The sequence below is a fragment of the Dendrobates tinctorius genome, unplaced genomic scaffold, assembly GCF_039654945.1.
Source record: "Dendrobates tinctorius isolate UK_male_01 unplaced genomic scaffold, ASM3965494v1 ptg000075l, whole genome shotgun sequence".
NCBI classification, from domain to species: domain Eukaryota; kingdom Metazoa; phylum Chordata; class Amphibia; order Anura; family Dendrobatidae; genus Dendrobates; species Dendrobates tinctorius.
The window spans coordinates 51,487,585-51,510,701 of record NW_027361743.1 but is presented as its reverse complement, the minus strand read 5'-3'; the positions used below and the strand labels follow the sequence as shown (position 1 = coordinate 51,510,701).

General features: G+C 44.9%; 1 protein-coding gene across 1 annotated transcript in view; it reads right to left on the bottom strand.

The window, feature by feature from the left end:
• The window catches only part of COG6 (component of oligomeric golgi complex 6), a 156,871-nt gene extending 137,973 nt beyond the window's left edge, over positions 1-18,898 (bottom strand). The window contains exons 1-3 of the mRNA XM_073583272.1: positions 18,616-18,898; positions 17,154-17,297; positions 13,958-14,029 (exon numbers count right to left, since the gene is read on the bottom strand). Of these exons, the coding sequence (XP_073439373.1) occupies positions 13,958-14,029; positions 17,154-17,297; positions 18,616-18,732 (333 nt within the window). The 5' untranslated portion in view covers positions 18,733-18,898. The remainder of the gene's footprint in view (positions 1-13,957; positions 14,030-17,153; positions 17,298-18,615) is intronic.
• Positions 18,899-23,117: the final 4,219 nt, after the last annotated feature.

Here is a 23,117-nt window from a genome sequence, read left to right as displayed (position 1 = left end):
AATAAAAAAAATAAACCATACCTGTCTGTTGTTCTGGCCCACGCTGTAATCCATGTCTGGGGGATAATTAGTTTTCAACCTGGACGGTGCCAAGACGCGACACTGGTGCATAAGCTTCTGGGAACGCAGCGTCAGTGACCGGGGGTGACATCGTAGAGGTTGCTACCGGTCAGTGAGGCTCCGTTCAAACCCGGGCAGAGCTGAAGTGAGATCCCAGCTAGCAACGTGAGCGCTCACGAGAATCTTCGGCTCTCGATTGCACATAAATTATTGTACATCCTTAGGACAGACATGGAGGAATTGATCCTTAACCATAAGATCCTCAAGTTCCTCAAATTGGCAACAGGAAGTTCTCAGATCCATTGATGGAACATGGTTCTCGCGACATCTGCATAGCAGTCATTTGATCCCCGCTGTAGATTCCAGAACTTTCTCCGTTACACTTCAAGGTTGAGATTGTATCTCCTGACCAAGGCCTCGTATATAGAGTCATCTAGCTCTGATGAAAGGTACACAAAAACTTCCAAGGCCTTGCCTTTCAGTCCTGGAGTTAAATACTGTGCCCAGTGATAATGGGACAGATGGTACTGCCTGCAGGTTTTTTCAAACACTCAAAGAAAGGTATCTAAGTTTCCATCTTTCTCCATCAAAGAGAAGTTTTCCAAGCACGGTCTTTTGGATTTATATCCTGGAATAGGGTAGCTGAGAACTGTTACCCCTTGGTAGTTGGGCCATCCGAAGATGTAAATCTCTCCCTGTCTGACGCTCTGCCGCAGCAGCCCCTCTCTCAACCTGGTACTGTAGAATAAGCTGCAGGCGCAAACTGGCATTACATTTTCTCAGCTGCTGTAAAGCCATTTGCAAAGAAAAGTCACTACTCGTCCCAGAACTGGCATTGTTGGTACCCCCACATGTTGTTTCTGGGACAACGTCCATTACTGGGCTCATCTGGGTCAGGCTCTTTTTTTAGGTGCCATGGTACGCTGCTCTGAGTCCTGTTCCATTAAGGCACCAATCAGCAGATCTTTGGATTTGTCTGCTGTCTCTAATCCGCTCTACTCACAGAGGTTAGTCAGAGCCTCATTAGGGACCTGTTACACATAGCGATATCGCTAGCAATATCGCTGTAACGTCACTAGTTTTGTGACGCAGCAGCAATATTGCTAGCGATATCGCTACATGTGATAATTACCTCCGACCGGCTCTCCCGCTGGTTATCGCTGGTCGCGCGAGAATTTCCTGGACCATTTCTCGTCGGCCACTTCCTGCTGGGCTTCCTGCTGTGGCGACGAGTGGACGCGGGCGGGAGGACGTCAGGATCGCCTCGTCTGACAGGTAAGTAGCGACCCCCGACCACTGCTATGTCGCTGGTGAGATCTGCCTGTTTGGCAGCTCACTAGCGATGCACCAGCGATCCTGACCGGGTCATATCATGGTCGGGATCGCTGGTGCATCGCTAAATGTAACGGTACCCTAACTCTGTTTCTTGCATACGGCTGCCGTATCAGTAAAGAGCCTTTCACCAAATAAAAGATAGAAAATTAAAAAAAAAAGGAAGGGGAAATAGTTTGTAAATATGTCTACGTAAACACCAAATTGAACCTTGTAGAACTGGTGCAATCTTCGCAAGGATACAAGTTCTTTAGTACAGGGAATAATTGCTTTAATATTACTATGCATAGGACGTACTTGGACGTTCCAACATGACAACGATTCAAAACACAAGACCAAGTCGACCTGTCATTGGCTACAGCAGAACAAAGTGAAGGTTCTGGAGTGGCCATCTCAGTCTCCTGACCTCAATATCATTAAGCAACTCTGGGGAGATCACAAGCGCGCAGTTCATGCTAGACAGCCCAGGAATTTACAAGAACTGGAGGCTTTTTGCCAAGAAGAGTGGACAGCTTTACCATTTGAGAAAATAAAGAACCTCATCCACAAATACCACAAAAGACTTCAAGCTGTCATTGATGTTAAAGGGGGCAATACACGGTATTAAGAAAAGGGGTATGTAAACTTTTGATCAGGGTTATTTGGATGTTTTGGGTTGTCATTATGATTTAAAAAAAGAAAACACAGTAGTTTGACAATAAATGGCTTCACCCAACCACTAACCATGAGTGGAGAAAAAGTTTTGGTGCCATCATTCATATTCTGTGAAAAAAAGGCAAAGCAGTATGCACACTTAAGCACAACTGTATATAATATAATAAATGTATTTTTTATTTATTTCCACAGAGGAAAATGTGCATGGCACCACGCTAAAAATGTACTATAACATACGAGAGAAAGTTGGATTACAATGTAGCTCGCAAGGATTTCATCTTTTGGCACAGGATAGCCCAAAGATGTGCTAAATTAATAAGTTTGGGGTACTGCACGCCAGTGGGCTATAAGTTCTGCTGTACAAAACCCCATCCTATATAAACTCTCTCCTTTATCTCTCCGAGTCCAGGTTGTTAGCCAGTTCTGTTCTGCGAGATGAAAAATGACCATTGAAGGTAAAGGTTGTAAAACCAGGTGACATCTCACCTGCAATAAAGCCACCAGAAAATGCTGAACACATAAGATTGATTTCCTGTGCAGAGATGCAGTCACCATATGTTTCCATTACATCTGCTGCTGCCCATTAGCTTAGATGTTATTCTCACCTGCTCCGAAATTCCAATCATAAGCAATGTTATCAGAGAAACAGGCTCCCCAGAGACTTGTAAGACGCAGCGCACAGCTGGAGCTCACTGATCAGGCTTCACTCATAGAACATTACTCCGGTCCCTTGTAACACACATTACAGAGCACAACAATTCTTTAGGGGAATTTCTACGTTAATAAAGCTAAATCACTACATAATTGGGTTACATATAGCAGCGTATCTACTGGGGGGGGAGGGGGTGGAGGTGTCGTCCCAGGCCCCGCACTAAGAACAGCCCACCAGGAGCTATGCTACACTTAACTGTAAAAATTAAAAAGGAGCTCACCAGCATTGCTGATGGTAATATCCGCTACAACAGTCCCAAACGGCAGGTGCGGTATTCAGCTGGCTGACTCCGCAATAACAAACACATGGGAAGAAATCCAGCATATCCATCAGTTGGTAGTATAAAAAATTAATTTTATTATTGGTCCATTAAAAGTTAAAAAAAATAAAAAACGCGATGGGGACATTAAAAAATTATGCGTTTCAGGCGGTTAAGGGCGGTCTGAGTGCCAGCTGAATGCTGCACTCGCCGTTTGGGAGTATTGCAGTGGATATTACCATTGGCCATGCTGGTGAGCTCCCGTTTTCTTTCCCAGGTTATTCATGCAGCTTTGGAAGCTCCACATTGCAAAGACCCCGGATGTCATTAGGTCTTTCAAATTGATTTTTTCCAATATATATTGGGGGAAGGACTATCCGCTTAACTTACAATTTACTAACATATCCAACCTTAAGTGACCTCCTTTTTTCTGTTTCTATAATTCCATCCAGCACAAGTACTTTCTATGACTGGTGTAAGACAGCGCTTACTGAGTGTGTTGGGGGACACTCGCTTGGCAACAGGATTAAAGCACACCGGCACGTTTTTCTGACACAGTCTATCCGGTTTTGTTTCCAGAACATAAACCACACCACGAACAGTTCATTATATGTAGAACATACAACACTGCCCTTCACCTCTCCAAACAAACCTATTTCAACACCCTCATCACCTCACTGTCCAATAACCCAAAACGTCTCTTTGACACTTTTCATTCTCTACTCAATCCAAGAGTACAGGCCCCAACCACGGAGCTCCGAGCTGACGATCTGGCCAATTAATTCAAAGAAAAAATTGACCAGATTCGACAGGAAATTATCTCCCAATCACCTCATACCATGCACGGTCCTCCTCCTCCTCCCACTGCATCTAGCTCACTCTCTGATTTCGAACCAGTCACAGAAGAAGTAAGCAGGCTCCTTGCATCTTCTCGCCCAACTACTTGCACCAGTGACCCATTTCCGTCACATCTCCTCCAGTCCCTTTCCCCTGCTGTCACCCCTCACCTAACTAAAATATTTAACCTCTCTCTCTCTTCTGGTATTTTTCCCTCCTCATTTAAGCATGCCATCATACATCCACTACTTAAAAAACCATCCCTCGACCAAAACTGTGCCGCTAACTATAGACCTGTCTCTAATCTTCCCTTCATCTCTAAACTCCTGGAACGCCTGGTCCACTCCCGTCTTATCCGCTATCTCTCAGAAAACTCTGTTCTCGACCCGCTCCAATCCGGTTTCCGCTCTTTACACTCCACTGAAACTGCCCTCACTAAAGTCTCTAATGATCTGCTAACAGCTAAATCAAATGGTCATTACTCCATGCTAATTCTCTTGGATCTCTCTGCAGCATTCGACACTGTGGATCATCAGCTCCTCCTCACTATGCTCCGTTCCATTGGCCTCAAGGACACCGTTCTCTCCTGGTTCTCCTCCTATCTCTCCGACCGCTCCTTTACTGTATCTTTTGCCGGTTCCTCCTCCTCTCACCTTCCCCTTACTGTTGGGGTCCCCCAAGGATCGGTTCTAGGCCCCCTCCTCTTCTCCTTGTACACTGCCCCTATTGGTCAAACAATCAGTAGATTTGGTTTCCAGTACCATCTCTATGCTGATGACACCCAATTATACGCTTCTTCTCCTGACATCACGCCAGCCTTTCTAGAAAACACCGGCGATTGTCTAAACGCTGTGTCTAATATCATGTCCTCACTATATCTGAAACTGAACCTGTCAAAGACTGAACTCCTGGTGTTTCCTCCCTCTACTAATGTACCTATACCCGACATTGCTATTTCTGTGTGTGGCTCCACTATTACTCCCCAGCAACAGGCCCGCTGTCTTGGGGTCATACTTGATTCTGAGCTTTCCTTTGCCCCCCACATTCAATCACTGGCTCGCTCTTGTCATCTGCACCTCAAAAACATTTCTAGAATTCGACCTTTTCTTACTTTTGACTCTGCAAAAACTCTTACTGTTTCTCTTATTCATTCTCGTCTCGACTATTGTAACTCTCTTCTAATCGGTCTCCCTCTTACCAAACTCTCCCCTCTCCAATCTGTCTTGAATGCTGCAGCCAGGATCATATTCCTCACCAATTGTTACACCGATGCCTCTACCTTGTGCCAGTCATTACACTGGCTACCCATCCACTCCAGAATTCAGTATAAACTTATTACCCTCACCCACAAAGCCCTCCATGGCTCAGCACCACCCTACATCTCCTCCCTTGTTTCAGTATACCACCCTACCCGCGCCCTCCGTTCTGCTGATGACCTGAGGTTAGCATCCTCAATAATCAGAACCTCCCACTCCCGTCTCCAAGACTTTACACGTGCCGCGCCAATTCTTTGGAATGCACTTCCCAGGTCAATACGATTAGTCCCCAATCCCCACAATTTTAAGCGTGCCCTGAAAACACATTTATTCAGACTGGCCTATCGCCTCAACACATTAACCTAATCTATCCCTGTGTGGCACAGCCATAAGTTTTACCATAACCAGATTTCCCGCATCATGTTCCCACATGCTTTATGCATCCATTAGCCCTCTGTGTCTGTACTGATACACACTTAACATTATGGCTGGTCCATACAATCAGGGCAACTGTTACCACCCACCTTTCGTGTCTACCTCTTTCCTCATAGACTGTAAGCTTGCGAGCAGGGCCCTCTTTCCTCTTGGTATTTGTTATAATCTACTGTATGTGATTATTGTTATGCTGTAATGTCTATTGTCTGTACAAATCCCCTCTGAAATGTAAAGTGCTGCGGAATATGTCGGCGCTATAAAAAATAAAATTTATTATTATTATTATTATTATATACATCAACGGAACATAATAACCACCAACAGTTTTTTTAAGGGCAGAAGCTTCTCTGCCGTTATGATAACCCCCTGTCTGGAGTTACCTTCCTGGAGCTCCTGCTCCACACACTAACCTCCTGTCAGTCCTCTCTCATGGAGATGCTGTCTTACTGGGATCACCATCCTTGTGACCAGGACATTCTCAATAGCCAAGACCCTCAGAAGAACGGTAGTTTCCCAACGCAGTGCCGTCACAGACGATGCACATACGGCATCTCCTCGTGCTCTTCAGGAAGTCCACTCCTTGGACCTTTCAACACAGGCCTTCCTGTCTCAAAGGACCTTAGAACACAGACCATGTAACCCAAACCCTGGTCACATTATGTAGCTGTAACCATCCCCATAGGAGGGCGGTGTATGTGTGGTTAGTCAGTCCCGCCCAGCTCTCCAACTAACCTTGTAAGCCCCACTAGTAAGTAAAACAAAAACAAGACTCGTAGGACTACAGGTCCCAGAGCAACATTACTGGCTTACAGCGCAGAGGATCTCCTCTGCAACACATACCTGCCATTCACAATGACGCCGGTCACTGTCTCAACATCACCTTTATGCCTCCATGCGTATCCTGAGGAGCACATACAGCGCCTCCTAGCTGTAACAGGGGTCACTGCCTCACAATGGTTATCTATAAAAGACCTGTGAACAGGTTCCTCTCTTCATGGTCTGCATTGTCACTAAGAAATGGAGCAATGCCCAGCGAAATTGCCACAGGTATTCAATGAATTAAGTGGTGCTACACCTGAATCTTGTGACCTGAAGGAACAGATCCATCGATATGAAACACTTTTGAGCCAAGAAGTTCGCACTTAGTGGGACCATAAGACACTAACGTCAAGGTCTGCATTTCAAAAAGGTACCTATTTACATTTTCTGTGACGATTTTTTGAGCTGCTGGAATGATATCCTTACAAAATGTTCCCTTGAATTAATGGATTTAACCATAAACATCATAATGTCTGTAAACCGTAATAAGATAGTGCTACATGTTCAGTATTGCCACATAATCTTCTTTTCTCATGATGCCATCTATTTTGTTAAGTGCTCCAGTCCCTCCTGCAGCAAACAACCCCACAACATGATGCTGCTACCCGTGTTTCACAGTTGGCATGGTGTTCTTAAGATTCTAAGCTTCTCCCTTTTTCCTCCAAATGTATTGATGGTCATTATGCCCAAAAAGTTCAATTTTAGTTTCATCAGACCACAGGACATGTTAACAAAAATTAAGGTCTTTGTTCCTGTGTGCATTTGCAAACATTAATCTGCCTTTTCATGTTTCTTTTGGAGTAATGGCTTCTTTCTGATAGAGTGGCCTTTCAGCCCATGCTGATACAGTACTCATTTCACTGTGGATATTGACACAATCTTACCAGATTCAGCCATCATCTTCACAAAGTCTTTTTTTTGTCCATGGGTTGATATGCACATGTCAGACCAAAGCAGTGGGCAGCAACTAACAGAATGGTTTTTAACAGGGAAAAATGCAAAGTACTACATCTGGGCAATAAAAATGAAAAAAGCATATACAGAATGGGAGGAATAGGGCTAAGCCACAGCACATGTGAAAAAGACTTGGGTATACTAATAGATCACAGACTGAATATGAATCAACAGTGTGATGCAGCAGCAAAAAAGGCAAATGCAATTCTAGGATGTATTAACAGACGAATACAGTCTAGATCACGTGAAGTCATTATTGCCCTCTACTCCTCTTTGGTCAGACCTCATCTGGAATATTGTGTCCAGTTTTGGGCACCACATTTTAAAAAAGACATCAACAAACTGAAGCAAGTTCAGAAAAGAGTGACCAGAATGGTGACCGGTCTGCAAACCCTGTCTTATGAGGAAAGGTTGCAGGATTTGAGAATGTTTAGTTTGCAAAAGAGAAGACTGAGAGGAGACTTAATAGCTGTCTACAAATATCTAAAGGGCTGTCACATTGTAGAAGGATCATCTTTATTCTCATTTGCACAAGGAAAGACTAGAAGCAATGGGATGAAACTGAATGTGAGGAGACACAGATTAGATATTAGAAAAAACTTTTTGACAGTTAGAGTGATCAATGAGTGGAACAGGCTGCCACGACAAGTGGCGAGTTCTCCTTCAATGGAAGTCTTCAAACAGAGACTGGACAGACATCCGACTGGGATGATTTAGCGAATCCTGCTTTGAGCAGGGGGTTGGACCAGATGGCCCAGGAGGTCCCTTCCAACTCTACGATTCTATGATTCTATGATCTCTGGGACACAGAACCCGTCTCCTTCCTGAGCGGTATGATGGCTGGACATTCCCATCTTGTTTGTACTTGAGTATAATTTTTTGTACAGATGAACGAGGCACCTTCAGGTATCTTGGTATTGTATCCAAGGATTAGCCAGACTTGTGAATGTCTACAATTCTCTTCTTGAGATCTTGGCTGATTTCTTTAGCCTTTCCCATGATGCTACACAAATAAGCAGTGTGTGTCAGGTGGGCATTAAAATACACCCACAGGTGTGTCTGTAACTCAAATGTTGCCAAAAAACATATCAGAAGCTTCCAAACACATGACATCGTCATATGGGCAGTCCAGAATTATTTACAGGCATAGTAATCTTAGTGTATGTAAACTTTTGAATATGCAGTAATAAAAATGCCTTAGGCCGGTTTCACATTAGCGCTTTTTAAGCGCACGCACGGCCAGGGGTAGCTCCGCCCCCGAGCCGGCTCTCTGCCCGGCGTGCCCGCCCCTTGCTTGTAGCGCCGCCTACTAGCGGACAGCGGCGCCTGCGATCGGCGCACCCTATCTTTAGCATAGGGTGCGCAGATCGTGCGCAGGCCGTGCGCTAGTTGCGCTTTGACCTGCGCTGCGCACTTCTGACGGTGCGCCGTGCGCGCCAAAATCAAACTTTTCGGATTTTGGCGCGCACGGCGCACCGTCAAAAGTGCGCAGCGCAGGTCAAAGCGCAACTAGCGCACGGCCTGCGCACGATCTGCGCACCCTATGCTAAAGATAGGGTGCGCCGATCGCAGGCGCCGCTGTCCGCTAGTAGGCGGCGCTACAAGCAAGGGGCGGGCACGCCAGGCAGAGAGCCGGCTCGGGGGCGGAGCTACCCCCGGCCGTGCGTGCGCTTAAAAAGCGCTAATGTGAAACCGGCCTTACAATATTCTCTCTCTCATTATTCTGGCATTTGCAAATATTAATAACTATGGTAATCCTAACTGACCCAAAACGGGAAATGTTTATTCTGATTTCATGTAAGATATTGAGAAAAACCATGCATACATAATAACCTGTATAAACATAACATATTTTTTTGTTAATGGTAGGTTGTTTTGTCAGGATGTTTCTCTCTTGCCGCAATCAACATTGCCGTATCCATTTTGATTAATTTTATTGCGGGGATTTCTGGGGGAATATCTTTGTACATTTTGTTATATGTACGGTAGATGTGAAATTGATAATTTTACCAACTTACAGGACATTTTACTATGGAAGGTGCACAGTGGTGGGCATTATTATGTGGAGCACTAAGAGAAGCCATTATTGTACCACACAGGATGTGCAATAATAAGGACACACAGCAGCAGCGGCTCAACATTGGGGTATAAGTACGATGCAGAGTTTTTTGCAGGTTGGGGATACATGGGGACGGTGCAGGAAATGTGGCGAGTCAGAAGTGTGTGTTGTAATCTCTACAGCAGAGTCCTGGCTGGAGAAGTGGTCATATCAGTCTGGGCCAGAAGGAATAAACAGGAAAAATGAAGAACTTCACCGGAAAGACCGTCAACTGTAAGGCTGAGTTCACACGTGGCGTTTTTTTTCGCGTTTCCGCGGCGGTTTTAACCGCGCGATATTGCCGCGAAAAATAAGCATCCCATGCATTCCTATGGGATTCCGCAATGCTGTGCTAATGCTGCGGTTTTTACCGCGGCGGAATCGCTTCGAGGTATAAAACGCAGCATGCTCATTAATTTGAGGAATCGCAGCGATCCCGCACCCATAGGAATGCATTGTTCCGCTTACTTCCCGCATGTGGCTGTGCACACCATGCAGAAATTAAGCAGAACAATTGCGGATGGTACCCACGGTCCGGAGGAGAGGAGACTGTCCTCCGGGCTTTGGGTACCATATCCCTGTAAAAAATAGAATTTAAAATAAAAAATATTGTTATTCTTACCTTCCGGCGTCCCGCGCAGCATTCCCGCCTCTCTCCACGCTCCCGGTCCCAGTAAGCCTTTGCGAAAATGCCCGCGATGGCGTCCGTTCTCGCGAAGTCTCGCGGTCATCGCGAATTACCGTAAGACATCACGATCCCGCGAGAACGGACGTCATCGCGGGCATTTTCGCAAAGGATTACTGGGAACGGATGCGCGGGATGTCGGAAGGTGAGAATAACACTATTTTTTATTTTTTTTTTACATTCTTTTACTACTGATGCTGCATAGGCGGCCTCAGTAGTAAAAAGTTGGTCACACTCGTCAAACACTATGTTTGACGAGTGTGACCAACCTGTCAATCAGTTCTCCAAGCGATGCTACAGATCGCTTGGAAAACGCTAGCATTTTGCAAGCTAAATACGCTTGCAAAATGCTAGTTTTTCCGCGGGAATTTAAAATGCGATTTTCCCGTGGAACGGAATTCCGGAATTCTCGCGGTAATTTCCGCGAGAGTTCCGGTACGTATGCACTAAGCCTAAGTCACCATCTATAATTGATTTGCAGCACTGGTATCTACCACTACATGGTCACTATATGGCGGTAATATCAGTGTTAGGCTTCGTAAAGTGATTTATTTTTTAGTAACAGCGCGGTCATCTGCTGAGGTTCCCCTATACCCAACTATTAGGGTGCAACACTGTAGCTGGTCAGTGACCCACTCATATCTTTCTGTAATTAGGGTCACAATTGCTATATGATGTCAATAACCAGATATTGGATGCCTTAAATGTGGCAGGCTGCCACCAGTAGACCTTTTCACCCACGGCGGTACCTCTTTAATTTCTATGCCTATCTCCATTCTCAGATTTTTCTCAGCTTTAATTGAAAAAGTATTCAAAGTTGAGACAGTAGAAATCAAAATCTCCGGTCTGTTTTCACCAGCCGGAAACAGATGGGATCCCCTTCATTGAACACTACAAATTAATGAAAAATCCTGCGTCCCACGTCACCCGGAGATTTAAAGCAGAGGTAGTTTATTCCTTTAGCTGTTAATAAAGGACACTTTAGCAGAGCTAAGCGAGCTTGTCAGTGTACGGAGAGCAGGAGAACACAATGGTAAATGAGATTCCAGAGAATTATGGATTAATTGCCTGTGAAATTAAGAGCACTTGGAGAACTTGCCAAAACAGAAAGCACCAAGCAGCTACCGTATGTTTTCCTCCAAGTCCCACTAGGCTCGTCTACAGCGAGGACTTTCAGAAAGCTGGTGTTCAGCACAAGCATACAATGGTACATTGGCCCATGAATGCTAGTGTCATACTGCATCATATGAGCCCAGCACATCACCACACATAATATGATAGCACCGCGGCTGCCAAGTCCAGCACAAAAAGGGGTCTGTTTGGACGTCTCCACGAGACACTCCTGATCCCCACATCATGGCCCACTTTGTGTTTTATTGTCAGGGCAGATCGCCATCCTTGGCCCGATGCCTTGACAGCAAAAAATAATTACTGAGTAATAAATTCAGAGCATGTGATGACAATATAGATATCAGCCCGTTCAGCAGCACAATGATAAATGCATTTCTTCCTAATTATCTCAAAGCCGTCCAACGTTTCTCTTAGACATTAATCTCAGCAATCACCAGGTACATGATATGCGAGCTGCTTAAAGGGACTGTATCTGGATGATATTACTACTGAAACTAATGGTACAGCTGTAAAGTTCTTATTACAACAAGAAGAACATTATGTTTTTTTGCGGTAATCCGAGAAATCGAGCTTCGAAGCCACATGCAAATTTTCCAGGAAGTTTATGGGAGGTGTGTCATTGCACAATCAACACACCCCCAATGGATTCCAGACTAATATGCATATGGCTTCAAAGCTCGGTTTCTCAGCGATAACACATCTGATTACTATAAAACAGGTATCATTTTTATTGTTGCAATTGGATCGATACAGCCACATACCTAGTTTCAAAGGTAAAATGGCCCTGACAGGTTCCCTTTAAAAATTGCAAATCTTATTTAATTCTCCACACTGTGACCACCATTAAAATTAAGGGACATGGGTGTGAGATATATATCCCTATATATAAACACACACCTTTGCCTCATGTTCTCCAGCAATATCAAGACTTGCTAACATGTCGCTCCCTCTTCTATCCTCCAAAACAGAGAGCTGCTCTCAGGGACCTGGAGCATCTATGAAGTACATGGGTGGTCATGTATGTGAATAGAGGCTTTGTGAGCCTCCATTTCTCTTGCAGCAGCTGTACTCTTAGATACAACATTCTCCAGTTGATTGCGCAGTATGAAAAAAAAAAAAAAAATACATTAGTCATTACCACCTGATGGCCATACTGGTTATTTTTCAAAGAATCCCTTTTAAAAAGGGAATCTGTCAAAATGATCCACCCTGTATCTGATGTTACTTCTCACTTCGCCTTCTGTGTGTCTGCAAAACGGTGAGGCTAAAGCTTAGGATTGCAGTGCAGCGCCATTTTGTCGAGGGGACAGTAAAACTGCAGTGCGCATGCGTCGGCACTCTGTGGCCTATTCCTGCGCATGCGCACTGCAGTACTTTGCTCTGCCATCGGCAGGTCTTTTTCTTGTGTTGCAGGCATACATACAGCATATCAGAATGCTGTGTAGGAGGGCTTACAGGTACCAGCCTTATCTCATATGAGAAAAACCTGGTGACAGGATCCCTTTATTTTTAAAATAAAAATCAAATTTAAAAGTTTAAAGCCACAATAGCTCCCAGGGGTAGGTTGTGTCGCTGGTGCAATTTCTAGATTTTATCAACTACTCCTTGCCCAGGTTATAGATAAACATCCGTTGAAGCTTAAAGAGAAATGGGAGCAGGATGTTGGGAGAATTGACAACGAGCAGTGGGATGACATATTATCCTCGATTTCCCAGCTGTCCACTAGTGAGGCTCAATGGCTGTCACAGATGTACCTGCTGCATCGGGTATACAGGACTCCCAAATTCCGGCATAAAATTGGGGTAAGAGAGGATGACTTGTGTCCGAGATGCGGTTGGGCCCTGCCGATTTGCTACATATGTTTTGGTCACGTGGTTCCATCCGGAATTTCTGGACCCAAGTCATAGACCACATAAACACGGTGTTTAATGTTGTGATTCCTATGCATCCTCTGGTTTGTGTCTTGGGTTTTGTGGACGGGGTTGCTGAAGATGCAAACAAATGGTTGGCACTAAAAGAACGCTATATCAAGCCAGGAAAACTATAGAAGCGCACTGGTTGGACAGGGCGCCACCTATGTTTAGGGAATTTATGGAAAAAATGAATCTACTCATATGTCTGGAAGAAAGAGTATAACTAAGGAGGAGAGCCCTGCATAAATTCTGTAAAATATGGGAGGACTGGAAAATTCACCAAGGCTTGGATATTGCGTCCTTACTTGGGGGTGCTGGGTAATATTATTACTTGTGTCGCGTGAGATATTTCTTTCTTTTTTTTTTTCGTAGAGTTGGAAGGGACCTCCTGGGCCATCTGGTCCAACCCCCTGCTTCTGATTACGGTCCTTAGAATGATGCATATAAAATCTGTTTGTCTTTCCTGGTTCAGGTGAAAACTGGAGACTTGGGACTTATCTTTCATAATGTTTATTTGCACATGAGCATACAGATTGTCGTATTCAGCTTAGATATGTTGTTTAATATAAGGAGATACTTGCTAATTGCTATGTGGTCCGGAACAAGGAGGGGCAGAGCGGGTTTGGTTGAGTGTTGCCTTTTGTTGTATGTTGAAAATTTCAATAAAAATTCATATGATTTAAAAAAAAAAAAATTAAAAGTTTATATAATTAATTTAAAAAATGTGATTCATTCATTTTAAGTCTTTGTGAAAATTAAAAACACATCTATAAAGAGAACACAGAAAGCCCCACAGTCGCACAAGGAGATACCTTCAGACGGCTGGTCATGTCCTCACAGCAGTTGCTCATCGCCTGGACATCTTCATTTATACTTTCAAGCTCCTTATTAAACAAAAATAAATAAATAAAATAAAATTATATTATTATAGTCACAAAAAGTACAATATTACATACTCCTGCTGCTGACCTCGTCTTCAGAAGTTATTCGGTTTTGAAGATGCTGAAGGACACATGCACCGATTAGGTGGGCCTACAGATTTGTCTTTCTTCTCTGAATACATGGGGGGGCAAATGTATCATTTGTGAATTAAATGCTGTAAGTCAGGTGCATGTACTATATGAATAAGCGGACACAGATGGGTCCTAACTACCTACAATGGGGGGCAGCAAGCGTTCTGACAAGGTGTCCAATAAAATATACCGTCACAGATTCTAACAGTGCATTTGGCGTTTTGATACCCCGTTGAAACTTTTAGTCATTGGAGATACCTGGCTTGAAAAAGTTGAGAAACATGCAGCTATAAAATCTGTTCTAGAAGGACACATTGCAGCACACAACCAATGAGATCTGTGCAGCCCTCCATTCCCATGCCGACTTTGCAAGTTTGTTCACTGACAAAGACATGAACAGCCTATAATTTTAAGGGTAGGTTAATCTTAACATTGAGAGATAGAATATCCAAAATAAAATCCAGAAAATCACATTATACAAATGTATTTGCATTTGTGAGAAATAAGTATTTGATCCCCTACCAACCATTAGGAGTTCTGGCTCCTACAGACCAGTTAGACGCTCCTAATCAACTCGTTACCTGCATTAAAGACAGCTGTCTTAGGATACTTTCACACTAGTGTTTCCTGTAGCTCTGGAGGGATCCGCACGGCCGCCGTGAAGCTCCGCCCAAGGCCGCACCTCCTCCGGTCAGCTCCGCCTATGGGCGCATGACGCTGCATGCGACCTGCGTACCCTATCTTTAGCATTGGGTACGCAGGCCGTGCGCAGGTATGCGCACGCCTCCTTTTGACGATGCGCCGACCTGCACCAAACGCACCGTGTTGCATTTTGGTGAGCTCGGCGCACCGTCAAAAGGACGCATGCCTCTCTACATGAGTGAGGGTTCATCAGGGGTCAAAAAGTGGGTACTCAGTACCCCTGGCCGAAGTGACAATGCAGTGTGCGGCACTGATGATTGACCCCTGATGAACTCTCACTCATGTAGAGGGGGAAACGCGTCGGGTTCCTGTCTGCATCTATGGCTGATAAGTATACGCTACACACTATGTTTTTGACAGATTTCATGTGGCATGTTTTTCAATGAACAATGTTAACCCTTTGAGACGGAGATGTCTCTGATTTGTGAAATGCTGAGTACTGCAATGTCATTTTATATATGAATTTTCATGGTCTTTCGCATTATTATGGGGAGTATATTCAGCACAGTCCGTCTATATAATATGCTGGCATTTTGAAAAGGGTTATTGCATTGAGCTTTTTATTTTTTCTTGCCACATGAGGAATTTAAGGCTTATTGAGGTGATGTGATTATAAACCTCATGAAGGATTGCCTTATATGCATACTGCTGCTAGATCACTGTTTACATTGTTACCATATGCAGGTTTGATGAGGTGGACTGAGCCTCAGGAATATATTAGGCTGATTACAGCTTTGTGCATGTGCAAACAGTTGTTTGATAGACAGCACTTTGCTGTCATTTCAATGTGCAGTGTTTACATCATCTTTTGTGCTGGTCCTTAATTTTGGACAAATATTTGTGTATTTTTGTATACTGTTGACCATAGACATTGATCTCTCTGTAGACGTTTTTTTTTTTTTATATGGGTTTGGTTTATTATTGTAGCAGGCTAGCATTTTTGATTATGAGATAAGTCTTATTTGACCTGTGAAAAAACCCATATCTTTTGAAATAAGCACTTGACTGTAAAGGGGTTTTTACACATAGCGATATCGCTATAACGTCACCGATTTTGTGACGTTATAGCGATATCGCTATGTGTGATACTTACCTCCGACCGGCTCCCCCGCTGCTCACGCGAGAACGTCCAGGTCCATTTCTTGTCGTCAGCTTCCTGCTGGCGCCGACGAGCGACGCGTGGAGGTGGGCGGGAGGACGTCAGGATCGCTGTGTGTGTGAAAGGTGAGTATCGTGCGCTGCGTCGCTGCGACATCTGCCTGTGTGACAGCTCACTAGCGATCATTTAGCGATGCACCGATCCTGACCGGGTCGGATCGCTGGTGCATCGCTAAATGTAAAGGGGCCTTAAGAGGCTTTTTAGACTACGAGATAAGGTTACAGTGTGCATACTACGAGATACATTTACAGCACTTAGCACTTTTTTGCACGAGACAATAGTTGTCTCCTAATTTTTTTCAATTTTCGGTATTATGGGTGAAAGTGTGGTTATTTTTTGTGTCCCCTATTTTTGTATACGTAGGGTGGTCTAGGGCGTTATTAGGGACGCCGACGTTGAGCGGGGGCGCCACATCGTCAACAACTAGGGTGCCAACCTCCGCGGTCAGGAAGGGCCTTATTAGGGCGTACCAGGGCAAAGTAGCTTTTTTTTTGCCCTTTATCTTATGAATTATTCAACTGTTTGGATTTGACTTGTATCCCTGACCCCCTGTGTATCTGGGTAATTTTACCATTATATGTTTTTTAGTGATTGAATTAAAAGTTAATTTTTAGGCTGGTGATTTTGCAAGATTTGTAACAGCAGTTTGTTAGGAGAGCAACTAAGTGCTGAATAGAAATCAATGAGATGGAGAGAGTTAACTCCTCTCCTGAAATGTAATTAATATGCTCTCTCGGCCAGGGTCTGAATAGGCTCTAGTGGAAAAACTCCAAGGAAACCAGCTCTACATTATGTAAGATAAAAACTCTCATTACAGGAGGATAGCTGAAAAAAAGCAAGTCAGTTGCAAATTTAATTATAATGATACTGTCTAACTACAATAGGTTAATAACATGAGGATACCTCTTTAAGGAGTCATTTAGAGCATAGTACATGAAAGGGTGGAGATGTGCTATAAACCGTGGCTCCTACCCATGATAACCCAGCTTACCCTCCATTAAAGATCATCACAATTATTTGATTATGATCTGTATCCTGATGTATACTGTTAAGTATCGACGCTAACAGATAAGGTGTTTCAAGAGAAAACCAACTAGTATTTGACACTGTAATAGTATAATACCCATCACCAACCTCTTTAACATTCTTAAATATAGTCACAAATTCTTCATTTATGGACAGGCTCCGTCGCTCTATATCACCTCGCAGGTTTCTTCGGCTTCTCAAACTGTTTTCAGTAAAGAACGAGGAGAGAGAGTTCAGGGCTTCCAGCATTTCCTACAAAGAAGAGGCATATAAAGTCTATAAAAGAACTTTAAATAGGTGACTAAAACCTTTCATACTGATGGCCAATCATTAGGATACACCACAAATAATAGATCAGCAAGGGTACGACTGAAAAAAAACTGAAAATATATTAATTGATTCTGGATTTTGCTGCAGATGCTGTGATAAACCTCCGCTGACTGTATTTGTGGATTCGATTTCTTTAGTTCTTGCTGAAGTTCATGGCAAAACCAACAACAAGCAAGTAAGTGATCTGCAAAGGACCTGGCAATGGTAGGTGAGATCTGGGGGATTTCTGCCACGTGTAAATGTTACCAGTGATACCAACTAGACTCAGTCTCCACTCCAGGCTCCTGGGTACACTATCATGCTCTCCGGGAGGCAAAGAGGCTCATAGTCATCCCCTGGGGGCACAGAGTGGCACACAGGCTCTCCCCTCTGGAGGCACAGAGTGGCAAACATGCTCTCCCCTCTGGGGGGCACATAATGGCACACAGGCTCTCCCCTCTGGGGGGCATAGAGTGGCACACAGACTCTCCCCTCTGGGGGGCAAAGAGTGGCACACAGACTCTCCCCTCTGGGGGGCATAGAGTGGCACACAGACTCTCCCCTCTGGGGGGCAAAGAGTGGCACACAGGCTCTCCCCTCTGGGGGGCAAAGAGTGGCACACAGGCTCTCCCCTCTGGGAGCACATAATGGCACACAGGCTCTCCCCTCTGGGGGGCACACAGGCTCTCCCCTCTGGGGGGCACAGAGGGGCACACAGGCTCTCCCCTCTGGGGGGCACAGAGGGGCACACAGGCTCTCCCCTCTGGGGGGCACAGAGGGGCACACAGGCTCTCCCCTCTGGGGGGCACACAGGCTCTCCCCTCTGGGGGGCACAGAGGGGCACACAGGCTCTCCCCTCTGGGGGGCACAGAGGGGCACACAGGCTCTCCAAGGCTCCACTCTCTGTAGCCTGGCACATGGGTACACTGGCATGCTCTCCGGGGTGGCACAGCGTGAAACACAGGCTCTCCCCTCTGGGGGCACAGAGGGGCACACAGGCTCTCCAAGGCTCCACTCTCTGTAGCCTGGCACATGGGTACACTGGCATGCTCTCTGGGGGGCACACTGGGGTATCGGGGAGCACACAATTCATCTATTTTATGATAGAGGCCCCTGCCCACAGGTATCTGTGTCCAACAACACGTAGGGAACTACAAGTCCCAGCACACCCGAGCAGCCACGCCGAGGATTACACGCAGCACAGATGTTGGGGCCCCAGCTGAGATGTAAACACCGGATTTCACCCCTTTCTCCTCCTCACCTTGTCATTATCCAGCCGGGTCTCCAGGATTTTGTTGAGTTTCCTAGACAAGGGGTTGGAGGTCTGAGGGGACGCGGACAGGGAGCCGGTGCCGCCATTCATCTCCACCTCAGTCATGGTCCTCTTCAATACGGCAAACTGATGATATCTTGTGGAGAAGACGTGGAACGCACCTGGAACGCAGAACGAACAAGGATTTCCGGGTTCTGCGACACGTCACCAAGCGGAGCGTCTGGCAGGGAAATACAATGCGCATGCTCAGAGCAAACAGCGTCAGTGTGGAGGAGAGACGTCTGGACCTGGCTGGTTGTGTGACTGTGGTTATTGTGGACAGGGGGACAGACATTACTGTTCACTGTTAATAAAACAGATTGTTATTGGGAAAAGGAGAAAAACTTGAACTTTCCATGAAGAACCATGTATTACATATAAAATTTTAAGGCGTTCAATAGTGAAATAAAAGTCAATAAAATTGTACCTTTTTGTCTGGTTGCAATGGTTGCTGTTAGAACATTGAAGTCCAATTTTTTATTTTTTATACCAGATCCACGTCTCTGGAAGACCTTCCTGACTGTGGAGTCGGCAGCAACGTTTTCGTCATCGCTGCACCCCATTTTTTCAGCCACCCAAACCTCCTGAATCTACATTGGGACAGCAGCTATTTAATGACCGGGCGTCCTGGGGTTTGGCGCAAGAGACCTCGAACCGTTGCCTTCCATGAAGTGCGCCCAGTGTGCGCCCCGGAGATTTGCCAAGGTTCCCTGATTTGTGGGGGCAGGGGATCTTCACTTTTCTTAATGGAGCCTCCGAGATGTTTTGAAAGATTTGTGAAGTATGATGATATTGGAGACGCAAACCTCCTGGCGACAACAAAGAGGACTGGTGTTTGTATGATGGAGACCCTGACTAGCTCCAGTTCATATGAATAGGACTTATAGGAATCCCCTGAGAACGGGGCTTTGCAGGGTCCCATCTGAATGGACCAGAGGCCCAACACGTGTATCTATACCTTCCAATTCTCCAAAATTTGGGAAGCTTTCCTGGGAGGTCGGGGGAATGTCCCGCACGAAAAAGATACAGTTGAATGCAACAGTGGAGCATGGCATCATTAGATCTCTACTCCATCCTTCACTTTGGGGGGAGATTGAAGGACCTATAAGGCACATGATATTTTCAGGACACAAGCCTAGCAGCCGAGAAGCAGGACAAATACAGTAGGCAAATGGGATGCTTGTATCAGGGCATCACACTGTGTATGAGCATCAAACTGAAGGACTGTGAGGCATTATCCTGTATGTGGGTTGGCATCATACTGCATGTGGGGGACATTAGGGACATAATATTGTGTGTGAACCGTACTAAGGGAGACTGTGGGGCATGATACTGTGTGTAGGAGGACTGTGGGGCATCTTAGTGTATGTGGAGGAACTGTCAAGGCATCATACTGTGTGTAGTGGAATGTACTAAATTGCATAATATTGTTTGTGGGGGCATCATACGATGTGTTGGGATATTATTCTGTATGGTGGGAGCAGTGAAATGGTATCATTCTGTGTGGGAACACTAATGGGCTTCACTAGCAGAAATGCTTCTCTATGGGCACAAATAAAGGACAGAGGGAGGTATCTTAACGGAAAATGAAAATTGCCTTCTTTCTTGTCTTTAAGGTTGGGAGCTCTGTTCACTAACCCTCCGTGCATTATTTATGACTGTGACTGCCAGAAAAAGCCAAGCACTGTACTCGGCTACTTCTGGTACTCCCATAGAGAATGGTGCGCGTGTTCAGCCATCACTGCATGCCAAACGGCCTTTGCTTTGCCTTGTTCTCTGCGTCGGTAAGAAACCCAGTGGTGGATTCCCACTGATCAGCAAAATGTCACCTATCCTTTATCCTTTAGATAAGTGATAACTTCTGAAGATGGGAATAATTCTTTAAATAAATACACCTACCTCAGCCTGATGCAGAGGTCCAAAGACTCCTCACAAAAAAAACAATGGTATGTAGAAAACGTCATTTTCTCCTATTACCAGCAATATCTTGGTTACTTCATTATTAGGATTCAAAATAAGGCCAAAAAAATGTAATAGGTCTAATAGATCTCTGGGACACGTATCTCCACTAAGGAGAGCTCCCAACCCCCATGCTGCGAACAGAGAGGTGGCCGCTAGTGATGAGCGAGCGTTATAAGGTGTTAACCGAGCAAGCTCACTCATCACTAGGGCTACACATGTAAGTATGCTCAGCTATTTTTGGGACTCCCATGCAAGTAAAAGAGAGCCCATATGACCAGGTCCAATGAGTCAGGGAACCCTAGTTCTAAAGATAAGTGTGGATAGCATATATGGTGTAACATCTGTGCTGGTTTTAGTATCTCCTGGATCTGAACCGGCTATCTGACGATCCTTCTTGTCAGCTTTCTCCACCAAAGAGCAGCTTACTCCATAGTCCCAGCCCAGGAACCCCTGTAAAAGTCCAGAACTCTTTACAGGGGTTAAAGGGGAAGGTCAGGAAATGGAGTAGCTAGCGCCAAGCCTGTTTGTGGTTGCCATTTTGGAGCTGTCCGATGGCTACAAACAGAGTCCGTGTGACAGGTGGTCTGTGAATATTGCAATAAATGTCTAAAATGGGAATTCCTCTTTAGTATAAAAGCCTGTCAGTCAGCCGAGCTCCAACAGAAGCTGTTCATTTCCTTTGCCGCGGCCACTACAGACAGGGAAATTTTTAAGTGACTCATGCCCACCAAAGTGAACCTGTCACCATGATGATGCAGTCCAGACTGCAGGAATCATGTTTCAGAATCAATTGAAATATAGCATTGTGAGAAAAGATTCAGTATAACCTGTGATTTCATCATTTCAATCTCTGATTTTTATGGGATTTTTGTCCACTTTTGTACAAGTGTACATAGAGAGCGAACTGTCAATCACTGATAGGACCGCCCACTGGACGAAGAATCCCAGGAAGAGCAGAGGTTCCAATGATAAAAACACAAGCTATACTGAATCCATTGTAACAAAACTATCAATCTGCTCAGGTCCTCCTGCTCTATAACATGGTGCTGCAGATTGGACGGCATTGACAGGTTCCCTTTAAGGCTCTGCTCACATGTCCGTTCAGGCGTTCCTATTGTCTGTTCCGTTTTAGGAACAAAGTAATCAACTACATCAGTTTTGGAAACAGAAGCAGAGGGGCCTCATTGATTACTAGGAGGTCTTTATAGAGTCAGTATTTTAGATGTCAAAACTGCAGACCCTGTATCCCCCCCTTCTATAAAATATGTAACCCAGCCGGATCCCGTAATAATTAATGGGGCACCTATGCTTCCATTTGGATAAATGATGTCACAGATATAAGTGATGCAATGGATATAAAAGAAATGCTGATTTATTTAGTGTCATGACTTGGATGTCAGGTGATCTGGGACCAGGGCCTCCTTCCCTGTCCATAAGGCTAGGGGGCACCCTAGCTCACCCTCTTCCCCGGGTTATGTCTGAAGGTAAAGATGCCGGGGCCACATACCTCACCTTATCTTCTGAAGCAGCCCTCCGTCTGTTCCCACCCAGGGAAGAGGGGAGCTGCCGTGCATCGCAGTACACCAATCTGACAAACAAGGCAACATGAACAGGGTCAGCGGAAAAATACCAGACATACAAATATTTTCTCACATATAGCATAGGTATGCACCAGGGAGTGGAGGACGGGGAAAAACCAAAGTAAGAGGAGGAAAGGGATTTATCACACTTACTAACCCAAGCAACAGTTACTGATAAACCCACCAAATAGCTTCTCATATAACCACCCAACACCTCTCCTCCCAGCCATTCAGCATAAGCTACCTCTGACAATGTGTGTCAGTCAGGACCCAGATTATATAGGAGTGGATAACCATGCTCAGCTGAGAGTCCAGACTCCCAGAGCTTCCAACATGGCCGATTAACCCCTGTACTGCCAAAATAAATTTACACTGTTTAAAATGAAGGTGAAGTGCTTCTTTTCAGCGGAGGAGTAGGAGCTATCAGACGCTGCGGTCTTCCGGCTCCTCTCTGTCGCGGTAACCCTGTGACATTTAGATTTTGATCCCCAATGGGGACAGTGATGATGATGTCTACAAAGCTGGAAATTAATGGCCCTATATAAGTGAGCAAAAGAAATAAAACAGCAAATAAAATGCTGGAACAACGTGTGAGCTGAGCCTACAATGAAGTTTTGGCGTATAGAGGAGGATCTAGAAGACACAACCCCCACGTAAGAGTTTCCATAGTGAAGTTCCATAAAAATATAGTAAATGTCTTCCATGGGCAGAAAAATGCTGAGATAAAGTCTGTAAATGTAAATATACTAAATACTATATAGAAGAAGCAGGTTATCCACTGCATGAAAAAAGAGATGAATTGCTATGGCAGACAAAAGTGTGGAAAATCAGAGGTGAGATTTATACTTGGCATAAGATAGCCCTGGAGCCTGACTGCATCTATAGACTTTAACCAATGATCAGCCTTGT